We start from the raw sequence: 18286 nt of genomic DNA on the forward strand, positions 1-18286 counted from the left end.
CTTAAACTTTTATTAAAAGGTTTTAATCATACATTAGTGATTTGGTTCAATAGTTGACATCGAGTTTTAAACAATCTGAAAATGTGTGAAATCATTTTATTTTTTGAGAAATAAAGAAAACAAGCAGACTCTGATGGATCTGATTTGTGTACATGGGATAGATTTGTAGTTCTGAGGGCCACTTACTACAGATTGAAAATGTGTGAGTTGACACCTAACATGTTGAATTCCTGCTTTTAGTTTTAAAGCTGAATTTATTATTTAACCAAAATGGAGAGAAATCTACGAGCACAAGTTGATGAGTAACACAACCGTCAGACAGTGAAGCTTCTAATAGATCAAATGTTATATAGCAACAAAGCAGCCCTACAGTACATTTTCAATTTATACCAGTAAGAGTTTTTGACTAAAAGAATTATTTTTGGTACTATTTGCTTAGAAATGACAGCTTTGGGGTCCAAAACAGCTTGGAACATGACATTAATGCCGTCATGAATAGAATTTTCCCCTTACAAAGTCAAGTAGGTCAGCTCTAATTATGCCCAATAATTATGGGCGGCTGTGGCTCAGTGGTTAGAGCAGTCGTCCTCCAATGAGAGAGTTGGAGGTTTGATTCCTGGCAGGAGTCACATGTCAAAGTCTCTGGGCGAGACACTGAAGCTTTCATTGCGTCAGATGTGTGCCCCATCGGTGTATGAATGGAGTTTAAAGCACTGATTAGACTACAGAATGATTTATTCAGATTCTCTTTGTAGAGATTTGGTGCCGTATGAATGAATGTGTGTAGATAAGTAAGTGAGGGCCCAGATTGTGATGTAAAGCGCTTGCAGTGACCTAGTTGGCTAGAAAGGTGCTATAAAAGTACATTTAAACTATTTTATTTTAAACAAACATTAAATGACAATGCACAATTATTAGGCACATTTTACTCATTGCATGTATAAATACACTGCATTCATTTTTCTCAGTGCCTGAAATGTTATCGCCACATTCATAAAAAGGTACCCAAACTACAATAAATTTTGTGTTTACAGATGAGCTCTTCCAGGTCAATTGTTAACAAGTATTGTATTTCTGTAGAAAGTGCAATTAAAGCCACTTAAACTGCCCAAAAACCTTCAGTGGGCTAACTTTATATTAGATTTTAACTGAAAGCAAAAGTGAGTAAAAATGTAGAGATCAAATGGTTTTCAGGATTACTCTGAGTCATCCGTGCTTTCATTTTCATCCATGTTTTTGTTTCGTTTATTCCTGGGAATTCCCTCAGAGTCACTGTCCCGGTCCTGCAGGAAACCACAAAAACACGTGTTAAAAAATCCTGCAGTTTAAGTTCTGCAGCTCTTTGAAGTCTGAACTCATGTTTCTGGGATTTACTCTATGTCAGATTGTTTTCCTGATACTATGAGCCAAATCATTAGAAACTGCAGAAATATTGTTAAATAAATAAATAAAAAGTTGCTCTCTACAGTCTCTACAGCATGAAGGATTCAAAGTTCACCAAGTGGACGGAGTCTTTCTGGCTCATTCTGTGACTATTGTGTATATTTTTATTGAATATCCCTAGTTAGATGTTTAAAATCAAGTCCTCACAATAATCCTAAACTAATTACTAAAGACAAAGTGACTAGTGTGAGCAAAAATTATATTAAAAAAATATAGTTTTTAAGTACATTTTCATTTACAATGTGATAAAATTTTGCTTCTTGATCCTAACTACTCTAATTGAATACCCACATAAGTTGATTAGAAAAAAACAAGCATTACAACAGGCCTGTTCATGCTTAAATCATGCTTTAGTTAAGCCTGTTTCTTGAGGAAATACCTCATCCTCTGACTCTTCCCGCTGTGGTGGTAACCCCTGGTTCTCCTCTTCTCCATCATCATCATCATCACTTCCCTGTGACCTCTGAGAAAGAATCTCCTCACCCTGCAAGGCCGCACATGAGTTTTTGCAAATCCATATTTCAAGCTGAGCTGACAGACTGAAATACTCGAACTGGTGTTACCTTCAGGTTCCGATTCTTCAGGTTCCCCATCCAAAAGGCCTCCTGGCAGTTGTTGAGCATCAGCATGGCCTTCACTCTGTACACAAACAGCTCCAGGCTCTTCTTCAACCCTGGCACGTGGTTCGTCAAGCTGGTATCCTGGTGGATCTGAGAAACCAACACAAGGTTACTTGTAGACAGAAACCTCTTGCCTAGATTCTTTTTTTTTTTCTCCCGAGTCAATGCGAATGGGGTTTTTTTTGCTTCTCGATTAGCACATACAGCATCAGGGCACACAAACAAAAACGTATATCTGCTGGTACCTTGGAATGGCCACACATGTGGTGTAGCTGCCGGGTGCTGAGCTGGAAGGTCTTCAGTAAGCTCTGGACATCCTCCTTAAAGAGACGATTTAATCCACACAGTCAAATCTTAGACAAATCATCATTAGGATTAGCTGCAATAAGACGCTATTTTGTGTTCTGCTGTGCTTTAGTGCCAACTCATGAGCAATATTGTGCACTCCCGGGATAAATCCATTTTGTTTTCATACATTTCTTCCTGCAAGTTCTATGAACAAAACATGGACCTTTGCTCTGTAGTCATACTGTACCTTGTGCTTTTTGAAACTGAAGTCTAGTAGTGGCATTCCCAACTTCAGGAAGGACTCCAGAAAAAGTCGTCCATACTAGTAACAACAACCATATTTGTTAGCACGGTCATAAAAGTTACAGCTGAAAGCAAGTTCTTGGATCGGCTCACCTTTAAGCATACGTTAAGTACTGGCCTGGAATCAAACACCTGCAATAAGATCCAAAAGCAAACGCAGACAGATGACAAGAACATTTTTTCTCAATACAATTAAATGATGAGAAGATTTAGACTGAATAAGATTTCAGTCAGCATGGCAAATAATAATTTGATCTAAAAGTTATATAAATCCCTAAAACAGTTTCTCTCAATAGAGTAAGTTGCTACACATTTCCAGCTTCATGACCATAACAACAGAGGATGTACCTTCACTAGGTTGACCAGGATGTGAAAGTCTCTGACAGCCAAGTTCCAAGTCAGCAGTTTCTCACTTTGAGCCTGAAATTGGACACGTTCTGAAGTCTTGGTCATCGAGTCACTAATAAATATTTCAAACAGGAGAATAGACAGTTATATCGAGCCTCTGACCTCAGAGTTGTCACTCATTTTGCCAGCAGGAATCTTTCTGGCAGCCTTCTCCAACTCCGCCATCATCACTTTATAAAACACCAGGAACGTCTGTCTGCAGACAGGGAGGAAGAAGGAGAGCGGATGTCACGATAATCCCACAGCTGGGCACACACAGGTTTGACAGTGACGGCTAATAAACTGATTATTGTTGCACATTATCAGGGGTGTAACGGTACATATGTTCCTACTGTGGCGGTCCGGTACAAATGTTTTGAATGGGTGCAGTGAATACATCAGTCACAGGTGACCACAGCTCCCAGAGCGGGCACAGGTTTTGTTTAAGTGCATCTTTCTAACAGCCCTGACAGAAAGAAGCATTGAAAGACGCTATCTAAACACTCTACACCAAACAAAGCATGGCTGGTTCCGAATAATACGCAGAAGCAAACACATGTCCAGCTGGAATGGGAACAAGGAATTGTTTGTTTTAATGTTTTATTGTAGAAAAAGTCAGTTGTTCAGTCATGGAAGAGTTTTTACATGTGACGCTAAGGTGGTATTCACGAGACAAATAGGTTTTTGTTACATTTCAAATGCTCAAAGTAGAAGCCAAGTCAAGTACAAGCCATATTATAAAGAGGGTGTTTTTGTCACTGCTTTGGAGTTTGGAGTTTTTGTAAAAAAAAAAAAAAACGCCATTTGGCTTTTTTTTTTCTATGTTATACTGTACCGTATTGAACCAAGACCCTCATACCAAACCTTGACTTAGGTTTACCATTACACCCCTACAGATTATAGGTATGAGGTATGTTCTCAGCTAAAACCAAAGTAGACTGATTTTAGTCAAAGCTTGTGGGAAATGGTTGAAGCTGAAGGGTCTACCTGTTCAGAGTGGGCCAGGATGCAGCGCTCTCCTCTTTGGATGCATTAAGCAGCTCAGGGATTCCTTTTCCAGCTATTTCCTCCACTGCCTTCAGAACATCATCAACGTGCTCCAGGTAGATGCTGGAGACAGAGAAAAGGACCACAGAGAGAGCATCACTACAAAAGTTAGTTTTACCTCGAAGTTTAACATTATTCTGCTGAGGTTATTGTGTTAAGAGCCTGTTTGAAGTGCCAAACAAATTATTGTTTGCTATTTGCTGGCATGAAAATTACACCAACAACAGAACCATAAACAACAGTCTTGGAAAGCAAAACACAAAAAGACAAAAGTGGATCTCTGTGTAGCGTAAATTATTGTTTGACTTCTCCTGAGCATTGTTTTTGACACACAGACCTCAGGAGAGTGTGAAGAGCCTCGTTGAATTTGCTCCCCCTCTCCTTCTCGCCGCTCGCCGTCACCCAGACTTGGCTCAGGAAATGACGAGCGAGGAAAGCTGAGAAGCAAAGTTGATCTCATTATCATCATACTCGACTGGATATTTGATCAGAGGACTGGAATAAGGTTAGCGATCTGACCAGTCTGCTCCCTGTAGTCGGCTGGATTTCCTCCTTTCTCCGACACCGTGGACAGCAGCTGGGAGAGACACAGAGCTGCGCCGAGGCTTGGCATGGTGCTGCGGAAGTTCAGCAGGTACTCAAAGCTATGTCTGAGGAAAACAGGTGAAAACAACATTAGCCACCACACAGACATAAATCAAAGCAACGAACTTACAATTTAAAACTAGGACTCCACTTGTTCAACCTGTACATGCTCTTTTTTTTTTCATGTTGGATCAGCTGTACATGCGTCCTATAACTATTTACTGCAGCTCTACTTAGAAATATATTTACCGTACCAAGCTGCTGTTCGTTATTTTAATTTGTAGCATTCAGAGCCACAAAAGATGAATCCTTTAAAAACAGATAAATTTAATCATAGACAAAAATGGATCCTAGTTCAGTCAGAAACTCATCACTCACTTCACAAGCTGCTCCAGGGTCAGCTCAGGACCTCCTTCTTTAAGTCGTCCGGCTAAAACTCCCAAAGCCTTCTTCAGTAAGTTTCTCTGTCCCGGCTGACTGAATCCAGACCTTACAGATTCACACAAACAATACAGAAAGAAATGTGGGGGGAATAAAAACAACATAAGCAAGAAACAGGCTGATATTTCCAAAGGCTGTAACTTTAATTCCAGCAGGACACGGGTCCTCTTTACTCACCAGCTGAAGGTCGTGTTCAGGACCTGCAGGAGCAGCTGGTAGCCTGAAGACATGAACTGATGCTCCTGCACATCTGTAGCCGGCCCGTCCACCACTCCGTTGTTCTCCGACAGCAGCGCCTACGATTTTGCACATGCACAGATCATGACGAGACTGTTCAAGGCTTAGAAAAAAGGGTCACTTTTTTCTGTTCAAATCCAGCAACTGTGTACCTGGAAATGGTTGTGGCAGTTCTCCAGGTGCGTGCAGAGGGCAGGCAGCAGCTGAATGCAATAGGAGGTGATGTCTTCGGTGCTCCTCTGCTGGAGGTGGGAGAAACCTACGCTTTTATCAGCTTTGGCCTAAAGAAAAACATCTTTAATTAGGTTACACACCACAGCCTTATTAGCAGGTGAACTCAAGTTTAAGTAACCTGCATGTACACAGGGATTTTAATGTTAGGAAGTGCATTAGTTTCATTTAGTTGCTACAGTATAAAAGCACATTTTGGTCGAGCAGTTCCTTCAAATTCTCTTTGCAAATGCTACACCTTGTAAAAAAACTAGCAGATTATTATTATACCTCTTATAGTTATTATTCTGTATATACAGTATATTTGCTCTTTTCCTGTACCTTGAGGAAAGGGGCTCTCCTGGCAGGGGCAGCTGTAAGACTGAACTCCAGTTTGTGAAGCATATCCTCCAGCAGGAAGACGAGCTCACCGGGACCCAGCAGCACATCCTCTCGCACCTTAGAAAGTTAAATATCAAATTTTATATATGTGGGGAATGCAACACAGCCAAACAGGTTTGAATTCGCCGATTTATAATTCCACCTTGGTGTGAAGCTCCGAGTCCAGCAGCGAGCGCGACAGCAAACCGCACTGCAGAACCCCGAGCGCCTCCAGGTCCAGCTCTCTGAAAAACGGCCTGTAGGCGGTCAAACTGACGCCCGGACGCGCCTCTTTTTCTTTCTCCTTTTCTGGCTGCTCCTATTAGAAGATCTTAGTTTATGTTACACACATTTACATGCTTTAAACCGAATCATGTGAAAGGCGGACATTATACCTGCTGAGTTTCATCTGCTTCAGTCGCCTCCTCGGACTGAGAAGTTCCTTCTAATGAGTTCTTACCAGGAGCCTTCCTCTTCCTTCCTGCGCCATCTTAAACGACACACATGAGTTAAACTAAGAGGGGGGGGGAGTAACAACACAATGTGAAGTAACAGATATTAGTAGTTACCCTTCTTAGTTTTATTCGCAGGAACAGTAAAACTCAGTGCGATCCCATCCGGGCTTTCTCCATCAAAGCTGGAAACGGGTGGAACGTAGCCAGGAGTTCCTAAAAGGGGAAATCATCCGAGTAAAACTGGCACCGTGTGGCATGAAGGAGAGGTTCAAGACTGAAACTAGAGCGCACCTGCAAGCGCCCTGTCCAACAGCGTCTGCAGATAAGTGATGTTCTGCAGACGAGTCATGACTTTCATCTTCATCTCCGTTTCTTTTTGTCTACAGAACGCATTTACAACCTGTGGAACAAAACACAACTTCAGTCGCCCAATTCTTTCATTAAACAGCTGCATCAATGCGTAGTTACCTCTCTGAACCAGTTGATGGTGTGAAAGAGCAGAGAGCAGAGGAACTCCCGCTCAGTTTTAGACAGGCTCTCGACTTTCTCCACGACATCCATGTTTGTCAGGATCAGTGGGCACCCTGTGATGGGCCAGATGTAAACACAAGGACATGCATCGCTTTAAAGGCCACTAAACACGTAGATAATAAACTAAATTAGTTACTTCTTCCTCCTTTTTCTCACCCAAAAGGGCATCAATCTCATCCAGATCTCCCTGATGCCGCTTCTCCTCACAAAGCCTCAGGAGGCGGAAAAATGGAGATAAACACAGAGGAGACACTTGCCTGAGAAAAGATGGAAAACAAATACAAAATATTAAGAGACGACATTCATATCTGCAGCTCGGGTCAGAATGAAGCAGTTTATTTAAATGTGCTGTCAGTCATCAGAACTGGCTGGAGGTGGTCTGAGTTGAGTCACTGACTTCTGTGGCTTCTTGGTTTGCTGCTCTCCTTTATTTTGGGTTTCTTTGGCCAACAGAGGCAGCAGGTTGATGGCGATGCACCCCTGACTCTCCTCCTCATCCAGGTTGTACATCACACGGGCTGGAAGGGGGAAGGAACTGAAACAAACAAGCGGAATCACTTGCTGGACCAAATGCTTCATGCAAACTCCCCAGACGGATGAGACTTATCCGATCCAGCTCAGTGAGAAAGAATGTGCAATCACATCGAGAGGAACTGGTGGAAACTTTACGATTATCTGAATAACGGGAAAATGCAACCCTGTGAACATGTGATGGTGACACGAGGGCGTTTTGGAAAACATGGCACAAAAAAAAGAGAACAATTTGGATTATTTTTTTGTTCGAGATCTTAGAAAAATCAAATCATCATAATTTGTAGAGCACATTTTAAACAACCCAAGTGCACCACATTGCTGTACAAAATCATCAAACAATTAAAACAAAGACAGAAATAGCCAAAAATATAAAATAACTGAAACAGAAAAATGATAAAACATAGGATACAAAAGCAAGTTAAAAGGCAAAATCACTTAAGCCAAACCATTAATTGTAATTAAAAGCTAGAGGAAATCAATGTGTCTTAAGCTGTGTTTTAAAAGCTTCAACAGAGGGAGCACACTTGAATAAATGTAGAAGATTGTTCCACTGCTTTGGGAAAAAGGCAGAAATTTCTCTTAATGACCGATCTAGACTATCTAAAAAGGAGCTGTTCAGAAGATCTAAGATATCTAGAATCTGAATAAGGTCTGACAAGTTCAGATAACATTTTGGTTCTAATCAGAATAATTATATGAACACATATTTGCTGATTTACAAACTTAAATGGGTCATTTTTAAACACACTAGTTTTTCCAAACACCAACCCTGTAATATCTGGCCCAAGGTCCACCACAAAGTCATCCTGGAAGTCATCCAGAACACTCATTCCAACCATTTCCTGAAAGACAGCGAGTGCTGAGTCATCACACAGTTTCACTTTGCCAAAGACTGCGAGTACGAGCTGCTCAGAGCCTCACCTGCACCTGTGGGTCCAGAGCGGAGCTCCACATCAGGTTGGCCAGCTCGTCGTAGTACAGAGCTGCGGCCTCAGGGGAGCTGTCGCTGCTCGACTTCACCAGCTCTAACATAGCTGTGACCTGCGAGCAGGCATCACACACCAACGTTAACTCTCTGAACGCAGCTAGAACTACATTTTTATCAGACAGAAAAAAAAACCCTAGCTGAAAAGGCAAATCTATCAACAAATTAAGAGTTTCTTTTAATATTTTATTGTCTGATAAATACCTGTCTGAGTGTTTCCTGAGACAAGGAGCCGTTCTGTGATTCCTTCCCTTTAGGCCTGGGATGGAGGGGAAGACGGAGCAGAATGAGACACGAAATGATCCCAAATAAATGTCAAAATTCTGAGAAACATCCGTCACCTAAGGGCTCCCATGCTGCCTACAATCATCACAGCACCAATGATGCCTATCCGCTTGTATTTGGGCACAGTGCTGGAGAGCTGCTTGCGGATCACTATGTGCATGTCGTCCTGCAGGGAGAGACAGAACGAGGACGACGGCTAATAAGGAAAGGACAAAAACAGAAGGCAGACAAGCATTTCTGAATGTGCGACTCTGCACCTGGATGTGAGACCCTTGCTGTTGCTGCCCAAATGCCAGTTTGCTCAGAAGATGGAAGAGTTTGCGGATCTGCTGGGGTGTGAGGTTGTCCATGTAGTCCAGGATACCCTGTGAGGAACGTCCACGCCGGTCATAAACTGAACTTATACGCACGAGCGGCTACAAATCATCTGAATCAGCTCGTTACCTTAACAAAAACAGCATAAAGAGCCATTTCTGAGGGTTTTTCCTCAACCAGAGCACAGAGCAAGTCCAGAGCCATGTCCACCTCCCCACCCACACCGCTGCACACGTGGGTCACCAGAGATCCCACAACCTCCTGCAATACAGCAACAGAGTTAGAATCACTTTCAGCGTTTTAAATGAGAATCACAGGAGTGATATAAATCCCACCCCCACCTGTTGGCAGTAGGAGTCAAATGCGGTGAACGAGTGTCGGTACATGCGCCCGCCGAAAGGCACCACGCACGGGTCTGGAGAGCGCAACAAACTCTGAGCGAGAGCCAAGATGGAGGGGAAGTACCCTCGCATCACCTGCGGCACAATGAATACAACGCATCAGTGTGGTTACAGCTCACGGTGCTGATGCTGCTCCGCTGAAGCCCCTGTGTTTACAGCCACCTGAGAGTAGTCCCTGAAGGCTTTCTGCAGCAGAGCCTCCGGGAGGAGTCCGGTTCTCACTTTGAGCTTCAGGACTCTCTCTGCACCCCGTCGGCTCTGGTTGGCGTTGGTGGAGTGGAGGATGAACAGAACCAGCAGATCTAGAACCTGACACGGAGAGGTTTGTTTGCATGAACCCAAACTTTTCTGTGGATAACATGAACTATTAAAACTGTACGTTTGTTCATATTACAGTAAAGACTATTTAAACCTAATTTTTTTGCTTCATGATGAGAAATTATTTTGAGCAGTTATACTTCGGGTTTCACGTGGTTTGAACAGTCTGGATATCTCTACCTGAGGAAATAATATCTTAATCTAGTTATCTCTGAGGCACATGCAGCACAGGATTGTAAAAACAACAAACAGATAAATGTGTTTTCATAATAACGGTGGACATCCGGGCTCCAACAGTTTTCTCTGGGTCACTGCAACCAAACCACTGAGGATCATGACGCCTCACTTTTCCACCTCAGCAGGTCTTTTCTGCGTTAATCAACATCGCTCGTACCAGAATGGAGCCAAAAATCACCCGGAGAAGTTCTTCCAACCCACCTTATGGTCTTCCTCTTCATCCACAGACTCTATTGCCTGAAAAGTAAAAACATAAAAATAAATGAAATAAAATTAGAATAACCACACTAAAAGCAAAAGAAAAAAAATATCTAGTCCTTAAAAAAAATAAACACTTGTAAAGCATTAATATAAAACAAAATAATCTACAAATCTTAAAGATTTCAGAAAGACAAATAAAAAAAAAACTTTTTAAAAATAGATTGAATTTTGCAATTAAAACCAGCAGCTTGTTAAAAAAGCTGTTAAATTTGGTCAAACTAGACTGAGATGCATAGAAATATGTTAACTAAAACACACACAAAGTATTTTGTTATTATTATTTATCTAATATTAAATAATTTCAGTAAAAGATTTAAAGAATCTGAAACAAAACTGCATTAAATCTATTAAGAAAACATTTTTCTGAACATTCATTTTTTTCCTTTTGGAGACTTTAACAGATTTATCTATATTGATGTTTTTATTCTATTTTGTATTCTCTGACTTTCATATATTTAAAAAATGCATTTAAAGTTGTTTGACAAAACTGCAAAGAACTTGGATTAATTTTGGTTGTTTTTAAAATGTGCTCTATAAATAACTCTGACGTTAAAAAACAAACCTTAAGCCAAGCCTCAGAAATGGTTTTCTGGAAGCGCACGGCTGACTTGATGCAGTCGAGTATCAACGTAACACTGTCCTGACTGCTGCCAGCCGCGGGTTCAGAAGCAGACTTGCTAAAAGAAAAAAGAAAAAACAAAAATCCTCAAGAACTTTTCAACCTTCTCCAAAAAAGCGAGCCGGAGTCAGCCTGTGCCCTTACGCTGCTGCTCCTTTGTTCTTCATGCGACTCTGAGAGGCCTGCAGCACGGGAGGCAGAACACACTGCTCCAGCTCTAATTTCTTGCGGAGGCTACACACCACCTGCGCGCAGAGAATCGTGTGCCAGACGTTCAAATACAACAAAACCTAAGGACGTGCTGCTGTGTGTGTACGGCATGTTATTTTAGAAGTGTGAAATGTGAAGGAAACGAGAAGAAATCTAACCTCATAAGCATCAGAGGCTGAGACAGAGTGCAGGATGAACTTGACCACCACAGGAAGGTCTTCTAGTTGTACGGCGGCGAGCGTGGCCATGACGGCTTCTCGGACCTGAAACAGCAGGCGGCAGCTGGTCACAGCTCAGCGACCCGTGTGTGTGTGCATATGAGTGTTTGCGCATTCGTGGACTAAAACTGCACCTCTGACAGCAAAGAGGAAGTCAGGTTGAGACTGGAGAGCGCATCCAGGACGGGAACTGTCAGCTGGGTGTTCTCCTGGAGTAATGAGCTACAGGGAGCGGCGCGGAAAACGTTAAAACCAAACTGACTGCGAAAACTACGGAACAAGAACAGAGGTTTCGTGGTACATACTTGAGCTGCCTGGCGATATCATTGTGCTGGGAGTCTTCCAGTATCTCAGGCAAGCTGGTAATGACGTCCCGCTGGACGTCCACCGGCGCTACTGACACCACCTCCATCAGCTTCTCCGACAGCTCCTGCGAGAGGAGGCAGAAATACACAAATGTATCATTATCTACACAGGAAAAAACAAAACAAACATGACTGCAGACCAAATCTGCACAAACATTTAATAGCCACAATGAGTGTGACAGAGAAAAGATCAGGACACAGATATTACCTTGGTGTCCACTACTCTGTCTAACCATTTGAGCTGGTTAATAATCATGCGTGGAATACTGGGTCCTCCATCAGCAGTGCTATGAGATGCAAATAGATTTATAATAAGAGAAAATAATAATAGAAATTACATGGAAAACTGTTTAAAGATTGTAAAAAAATAAAAGAAAATACTGACCCTTCAAGCATGAACTCAGGGAGTTTCTCAAGCAAAGTGTTGATGATGAAAGTCTGCAGGAAAACATAAGTGATCGAGTATTTGTCAGCATAGAGCACATCTTATAGAAGAGAGTACTCATATTACTGTAAGATATGTTTGTAAATAAACTGCTGTTGTGTTTTAAACGTTTCTTTTATATCAAAAGTGATAAATCAGACCTGCAGCGTCTCGATGCCCAGTAACATCCGCAGCAGGCTTTCCTGGAACGAGCTAACAGAACTGCAGCAGAGACAAAATAAAAAACTTCATCAGTCTGTTGTGACAGCAGATAACATGGGCTAATATGAGTGTTCTTATGAATTAATTCTTATTACCTGGAGTCTCCATCGGACAGCTGTGGAAGACATGGCAGGAGGCAGCTCCTAAACCTGTCAGGATTCTCAATGTAGGTCTCCAGCCCAGTGATGAACTCCTGTAGGATCTAAACGCAATCAAAGCACGAGCCACGTCAACAACAAATGTGCTTAAATCAAAGTGAAGCTCCCGGGGTTAAGCGCGAGTCGATACTCACAGCAGGATACCTGGGGCTCTTCTGTAGCTGCTGCTGTATCCGCTTCTGGAAAACGACCTGGTCGACAGCTTGGAGAGGAAAACACCACAAGTGAACATCCGACTTCATTCACCGACCGAGCGTGCTGTCGGAGCGCGGCTTTACCAATCTCGTTGGATGTGCCGTCGCTCCTCAAGGCGACACCTGCCTCTCTCACGAACGCGCCAAAAACACTTTGATGGGTTTCCTCGGGAACAGCCTCTTTAGGCTGGCGGCCGGCGTTTCGACTCCGCTTTGCTTCTGAAAACACAACAGAAAGCAACACGGCTTACATATAAAAACTGCGGTTAGAAACACAGATGCATAAATAGCAAAGAAAACAGTAAAACATGCTCATAGTAGGAAATGTTCCAGGAACAGATTCCACCTCACTCCCAAAGTTAAATGTTTATACAGATGTTAGACTTCACAGTTTATTAAGCTTATAGCTGGGTTAGCTCAGTGGTGTCCAATCCTGCTCCTGGAGGGCCACTGTCCTGCATGTTTTAGGTGTTTCTCTGCTGTGACACACCTGATTTGAATGACTGAGTGATTAACAGGCTTCTGAAGAGCTAGAAGACCTGCTGAAGAGCAGGGAAACATCTAAAACATGCAGGACAGTGGTCCTCCAGGACCAGGAGTGGACACCACTGTTAGCTTGAAAAAATAAAAACCTAGCTGGGTCTGAGTTGTGGGTCTCCAGTTAACTTACTGGTGGTTGTAGTTGCTCCTTCTCCTTTCTCTACAGAAGAGCGTCGCTTTTTGCGCATCATCTAGTAAAATATAAAGGAGAGACGCGTTCAAAGCTACACATAAAACTAGCATCGTCAGAACCACAAAAACACGGCGGCTAACAGCCCTCTACGCCGTTCAGTGTAAATTTAATGTCCGCTTCGTTCCATTTAAGTGGTGTTGTCAGCTGACAGAATCATTCAGAATAATAATAAAGAAACGTACTTTTTTTCTTCAAGCAGTCGAGCTCCCAGATGGCCGAAGTTACAAAACAAACTCTCGCGCCAATGTGCGCTGCACGTTGCTGACGTCACTGCTAGCTCCTCCTACTCAGTTTAGCAACAAAGAAACAAAGACGTTTATTTTGTTAAAAATAGCGATACTAGTAACTTACCACATACTTTCTTAACTAAACTGTGTGCTGTGCTAATATAGTTCAGTTGACCGCTCTATACAAAGATTGAAAACAACAACCTTTTTAACTTCAGCGCTTGAACATTAGAGCGCGTGTTTTATAACTATTTCAGCTATTAGCAGGCGGGGTTAAAGCTCTACCTTTATTCGTCACGAACCGCCCTCCTCCGGTATACGCCGCAGACAGAAACATGCAACCTCTCTTGCCCATCTACATCAAAGAGTACACTTGATCAAGATAAGTCTATTTTCTTGAATTTTGCTTTGTCTTCTAGAGCTTTTTAAACATTCCGACCCTTTTCTATACAACTATTTTATTAAAAAAGATAAATTAATCAAATGATAAATAATGTAAATGTAACAATACAAGTAGACATAAATAGTCTAAAAGTTTAAATTAAAAATAACAACAAATGGTAGAGCTTTTTACCTTTTTTCTTTGTACTTCAATAAAAATGGAATACACATCTCATGCACATTTTTCCACAATGGGAGACACTTTTCATTCGAAACAGAGGAATGTGTCCTACACAACATAAACAATAGAATTTGCTTAGTGAAAACTTATAGGTACTCATTGCAGTGTCATTAAAACCAGTAAAAAAAAAGGAAAACTACTAAAAATCACAAAATAGAAAAGAAAATTTGCGCTTTTTTTTTCTTCATATAAATGGTTAATGTGTACATTAATTAAAAACTTGGAAGCAAAATTTGTGAAAGTCTGCAAACTACCATGTGTGTTTGTTTACCTACGTAAACAGAGAAAGTGTCTGAAAGCGTCTTTCACGGAAGAGCAAATTGGGATCAAGAAGTTTGACAATTTTGGTGTATCGGTACATATTTACACTCAGATTTGTCAAGTAAAGTATCCAGATTAAACTGGGTTGTTTATCTTCAGTGCAGACCTGCATTTCAGCATTGCATACCAGTATATATGGAGACCTACTGGAGTAAACTCTTTCAAAACTGCATCATTTTATAGCATTCAGAACAATCTTTGTCATGTCTGATTTCATAGCTTGCAATAAGTACCTTTAAGATAAGTATTTCAAAATGAGAAAACTACTCATTTTCTTTGTTCTTGAAGACTTTTCACCTCACCCAACAGACTGCCTTCAGTTTTTAACTTTAAGGTGGGAAGTAAATTCATTTGCACTCTTTTGAAGTTGGTTGAATGATCACATGCACACTGCTGGTCCTCATGACCATCATGTGAGTGTTTTTTTTTTTCTTATCATCACGTGAAATGTGGTCAAAGAAATTTGTGTGCCAGTGATTAAGATGGATGAATGTGCGGTGTAGTGTATGTCGTAATGCAGAAAGGTTCACCTTCAGTTTAGAAATAGTTTTCCATATTCAAATCATTTGTCTTCTTTGTTTGGAACGTGGGCAGGACTGTTTGTAGAAGAAAGTCTCATTATTCTTAGGTGCCGGCGAGCTATTGTGTCTTGATTTGAGAAGTTAGCCGAGTTCTGATGATCTCTAATGGAGTGGGTGTTCAGTACACCCTGTGCTGTTTGCAGCAATGCTTCTCTGATCTTCACAAAAGATCAGAGAAGCATAAGGCAAAATACGTGAAAGAAATTTTGAAGTGGTGACCTTGAATAGTAATATGATAGCATCCTTCAAAGTAAAAGCAGTTTTACACTGAGTCACCACTTTTGTTAAGTGTTTTTTCTATTATATCAAACATAACAAAAGTTGCCCTGAACTCCATCAAACGGTGCAGTTTTGAAAGAGTTTACTCCAGTAGGTTTCCATATATACTGATACGCAATGCTAAAATGCAGGTATGCACCGAATGTAAACAAAGCCCTTTTATCTGCATGCTGTACTCAGCAAGTCTGTTTAAATGTCATTACATCTAAATTGTTAGACTTTTTGATCCCAAATGGCTCCTCCATGAACGTCACCATTGTTGACCTAGTTTCAGACACTTTGTCTGAGTCTGTAGGTAAACAAACACATGCGTTTGTGCAGACGTTAACAGATTTTGCTTCCAAAGTTTTAATTTGAAGGGCACAATAATTATTGATACGAGAAGAAAACGTACAAATTTTGTGTCCCCTTCAGGCTACCAGCTGCACTTTTTTTTATCGGTTTTAATGACACTGCAGTGAGTACCTTTAATAATTTAGAAGGAAATTATCCTACACAACATAAAATACAGAAATTACTATTTCTAAAAGAGAAGTGTCTTCCATTGTGAAAAATATCCATGAGGTGTATATTTATTTTTTATTGATGTATACAGACATAAAAAAGGCTCAGTTGTTTGTTGTTGTTGTTGTTGTTTTTTTGTTTCTATTTTCAGACGATTTATGTCTATTTGTATTGTTATATTTACATTATTTATCGTTGTAATAATTGTCCTTTTTTTTCTTTGGTTTCAGGTGGGTGAACCATCTTGACAACATAAACACTCTTTAAAGATTAGAAAGGAAAGGGGGAGGGGTGAACTATCTTGACGCCAAGAACATGCTCTTTGACGGTTTATTACTCGAGGAGTAGGTGAAGCGGGGTCAGAGCGCCTTGGAGCTGAGAGGAAGTACAGTATCGTCTCCGGAGAAAACAAGCTAAAACCAAAAAATGGCTTCGACGTTTTACACCCTAACTCCCAAACTGTTAACTGGAGAGGTGTTCAACTTCTCCTCCCTTCAGGGCAAAGTTGTCCTGATCGAGAACGTCGCGTCTCTCTGAGGCACGACCGTCAGGGATTACACCCAGATGAACGAGCTCCACGACAGGTACGCCAGCAAGGGGCTCGTGATCCTGGGAGTTCCCTGCAACCAGTTCGGCCATCAGGTGAGCCAAACACACCTGCTCTGCGCGGTTGGAGTGGTTTACTGTTTTATTTTTTTATAAAGTTCACCTTTAACTATTTCCCACGGGAGCAATGACCTTTTATAAATGTACATGTTTGAGAGCAAAAATGACTTGTCTGTTTTGATTTTGCTGTTTAATTTTTAAGTGTTTATTAAGGATAGTGGAAATTGTGGTTAACTTGGAAAAAAAAACAACTAAAAAAGTAAACTAAAAACTGCAGTTCTTGAATGTAATAAATCAGATAGATGGTGACTAATGGTTTCAAGGAAGGTTAAAATGAGGAAGTATTTTTTTTCCCCTTCCTGGTTCAGATAAGATCAAACCTTAAGACAAAGAGACACTGTGAAGAATAACGTTAATGTTCAACCCTGCAGGAGAACTGCAAGAATGAGGAAATCCTGGCCTCCCTGAAGTACGTCCGTCCTGGAAATGGCTTTGAGCCCAAGTTCCAGCTCCTCGAGAAGGTGGACGTGAATGGGAAGGACGCCCACCCGCTGTTCGCGTTCCTCAAGGAGCAGCTCCCGTACCCCAGCGACGACCCCTCGTCCCTGATGGGCGACCCCAAGCTCATCATCTGGAGCCCGGTGAGCCGGAGCGACGTGTCCTGGAACTTTGAGAAGTTCCTCGTCGGGCCCGACGGCACGCCGTTCAAACGCTACAGCAGGAGGTTCCTCACCAGCGACCTCGACGGAGACATCAAGAAGCTCCTCAGCCAGGCGAAATAAACGAAGAGCCTGAAGCTCGGCCAGTCCGACAGCTCCCATTTGCGCCATGCTGCTGTGTGTGTGTGTCACCTTTTCTTCGCAGCTTTGGTGACGCTCGAACGCATCCTGTGCTCTGGTGTGTGTGATGACTGTGTTGGAGGTTGTTGTGTTTTTTACTGCATGAAGACATCCTCTGAAACGTGTGAGGAGGGTGTCGGATGAAATGTAAAAGGTGCAACCTTCTCGGTTCCATCACCTGCATGTACAGCACTGATGTTGTGTGACGATGACTAATAAATGTCCTTTTTTTGTTTTCCAACTTCTGCCTCGACTGTCATTAAATAATTACCAATAAAAAAGGATTTAGGTAGTTTGTCAAACCTAAACATGCCTTCGACATGAGACACTGACTTCTAAACTCCACTTATTCTTCTCTCACACGTAGCCTAGGTAGTTGATTTCAACCACATGCACAAACATTTAAACACAGCCTGCTCCAAATCACTGGTCTGCATGCATCTTTTAAGGCTGCGCTCGATTACAGCTCTGTTCTGCACGCATGCAGCAGGAGAGGCTGCTAATTAAAGCTGCATCACCTGCAGCATGTAACGACTGCTTTTGTGATCAGCCTGACGAGCTAACAGCCAAATAAATCATGGGTCATGCAAACGCTATTCTACAGGTCTTTGTGCTGGAAGTACAGCTAGCTGCTGCTATTTGCACTTAACTATAAAATTCTAATATTACACTGATATTAAAGGTTAATAAATAGCATTTGCATAAACTATAAACAAATTGTTTTAAAAAAAGGATCCACTTTGGTCTTGGCCCTGCTTTAACAAGCCTTTAGCTCATTAATCTGGTGAGAATTAACCCTAATTTCTTTTAACCACTACAGGTAAGATATTGACTGTTCACAACTTGAAGTGATCGGTTCGGGTCCTGCAGTTGGTCAAAATAAAGCCCCTCGATGCCTCC

General features: G+C 41.7%; 2 protein-coding genes across 2 annotated transcripts; one reads left to right on the plus strand and one right to left on the minus strand.

Annotated features, from left to right (window-relative positions):
* Positions 1 to 26: 26 nt before the first annotated feature.
* fancd2 (FA complementation group D2) lies at positions 27 to 13805 on the minus strand. The gene is made up of 44 exons (XM_017415751.3): positions 13590 to 13805; positions 13345 to 13405; positions 12759 to 12893; positions 12615 to 12682; positions 12418 to 12524; positions 12262 to 12322; positions 12062 to 12114; positions 11885 to 11963; positions 11617 to 11741; positions 11446 to 11533; positions 11252 to 11356; positions 11028 to 11128; positions 10827 to 10941; positions 10205 to 10240; positions 9611 to 9757; positions 9389 to 9523; positions 9177 to 9308; positions 8990 to 9097; positions 8789 to 8898; positions 8652 to 8706; positions 8384 to 8503; positions 8231 to 8304; positions 7326 to 7463; positions 7085 to 7185; positions 6866 to 6981; positions 6689 to 6797; positions 6512 to 6610; positions 6338 to 6432; positions 6106 to 6261; positions 5904 to 6020; positions 5504 to 5632; positions 5292 to 5410; positions 5052 to 5162; positions 4608 to 4738; positions 4426 to 4525; positions 4029 to 4151; positions 3165 to 3258; positions 3003 to 3074; positions 2748 to 2786; positions 2599 to 2673; positions 2309 to 2383; positions 2007 to 2153; positions 1823 to 1927; positions 27 to 1283 (listed from the first exon to the last, which is right to left on the minus strand). Exons 2-44 carry the CDS (start codon positions 13403 to 13405, stop codon positions 1197 to 1199), a joined length of 4353 nt encoding a protein of 1450 aa, XP_017271240.1. The 5' UTR covers positions 13590 to 13805; the 3' UTR covers positions 27 to 1196.
* A 2464-nt stretch (positions 13806 to 16269) lies between these two features.
* Positions 16270 to 17627, plus strand: gpx1b (glutathione peroxidase 1b). The gene is made up of 2 exons (XM_017415728.3): positions 16270 to 16583; positions 16979 to 17627. The coding sequence occupies exons 1-2, from the start codon at positions 16368 to 16370 to the stop codon at positions 17327 to 17329; spliced, it is 567 nt and encodes a 188-aa protein (XP_017271217.1). The 5' UTR covers positions 16270 to 16367; the 3' UTR covers positions 17330 to 17627.
* The last annotated feature ends 659 nt before the right edge of the window (positions 17628 to 18286 follow it).

Source organism: Kryptolebias marmoratus, linkage group LG4 (assembly GCF_001649575.2).
Source record: "Kryptolebias marmoratus isolate JLee-2015 linkage group LG4, ASM164957v2, whole genome shotgun sequence".
NCBI classification, from domain to species: Eukaryota; Metazoa; Chordata; class Actinopteri; order Cyprinodontiformes; family Rivulidae; genus Kryptolebias; species Kryptolebias marmoratus.

What these genes read in the sequence shown, in the direction of transcription:
- fancd2 (XM_017415751.3), bottom strand. Translation starts at nt 13,405, where the DNA reads ATGATGCGCAAAAAGCGACGCTCTTCTGTAGAGAAAGGAGAAGGAGCA. An exon ending in AGGAGCAACTACAACCACCA is followed by an intron (nt 12,894 to 13,344) that starts GTAAGTTAACTG and finishes TTGTGTTTTCAG; the next exon opens with AAGCAAAGCGGAGTCGAAAC. An exon ending in CTTCCTCTTTGCTGTCAGAG is followed by an intron (nt 11,357 to 11,445) that starts GTGCAGTTTTAG and finishes CTGCTGTTTCAG; the next exon opens with GTCCGAGAAGCCGTCATGGC.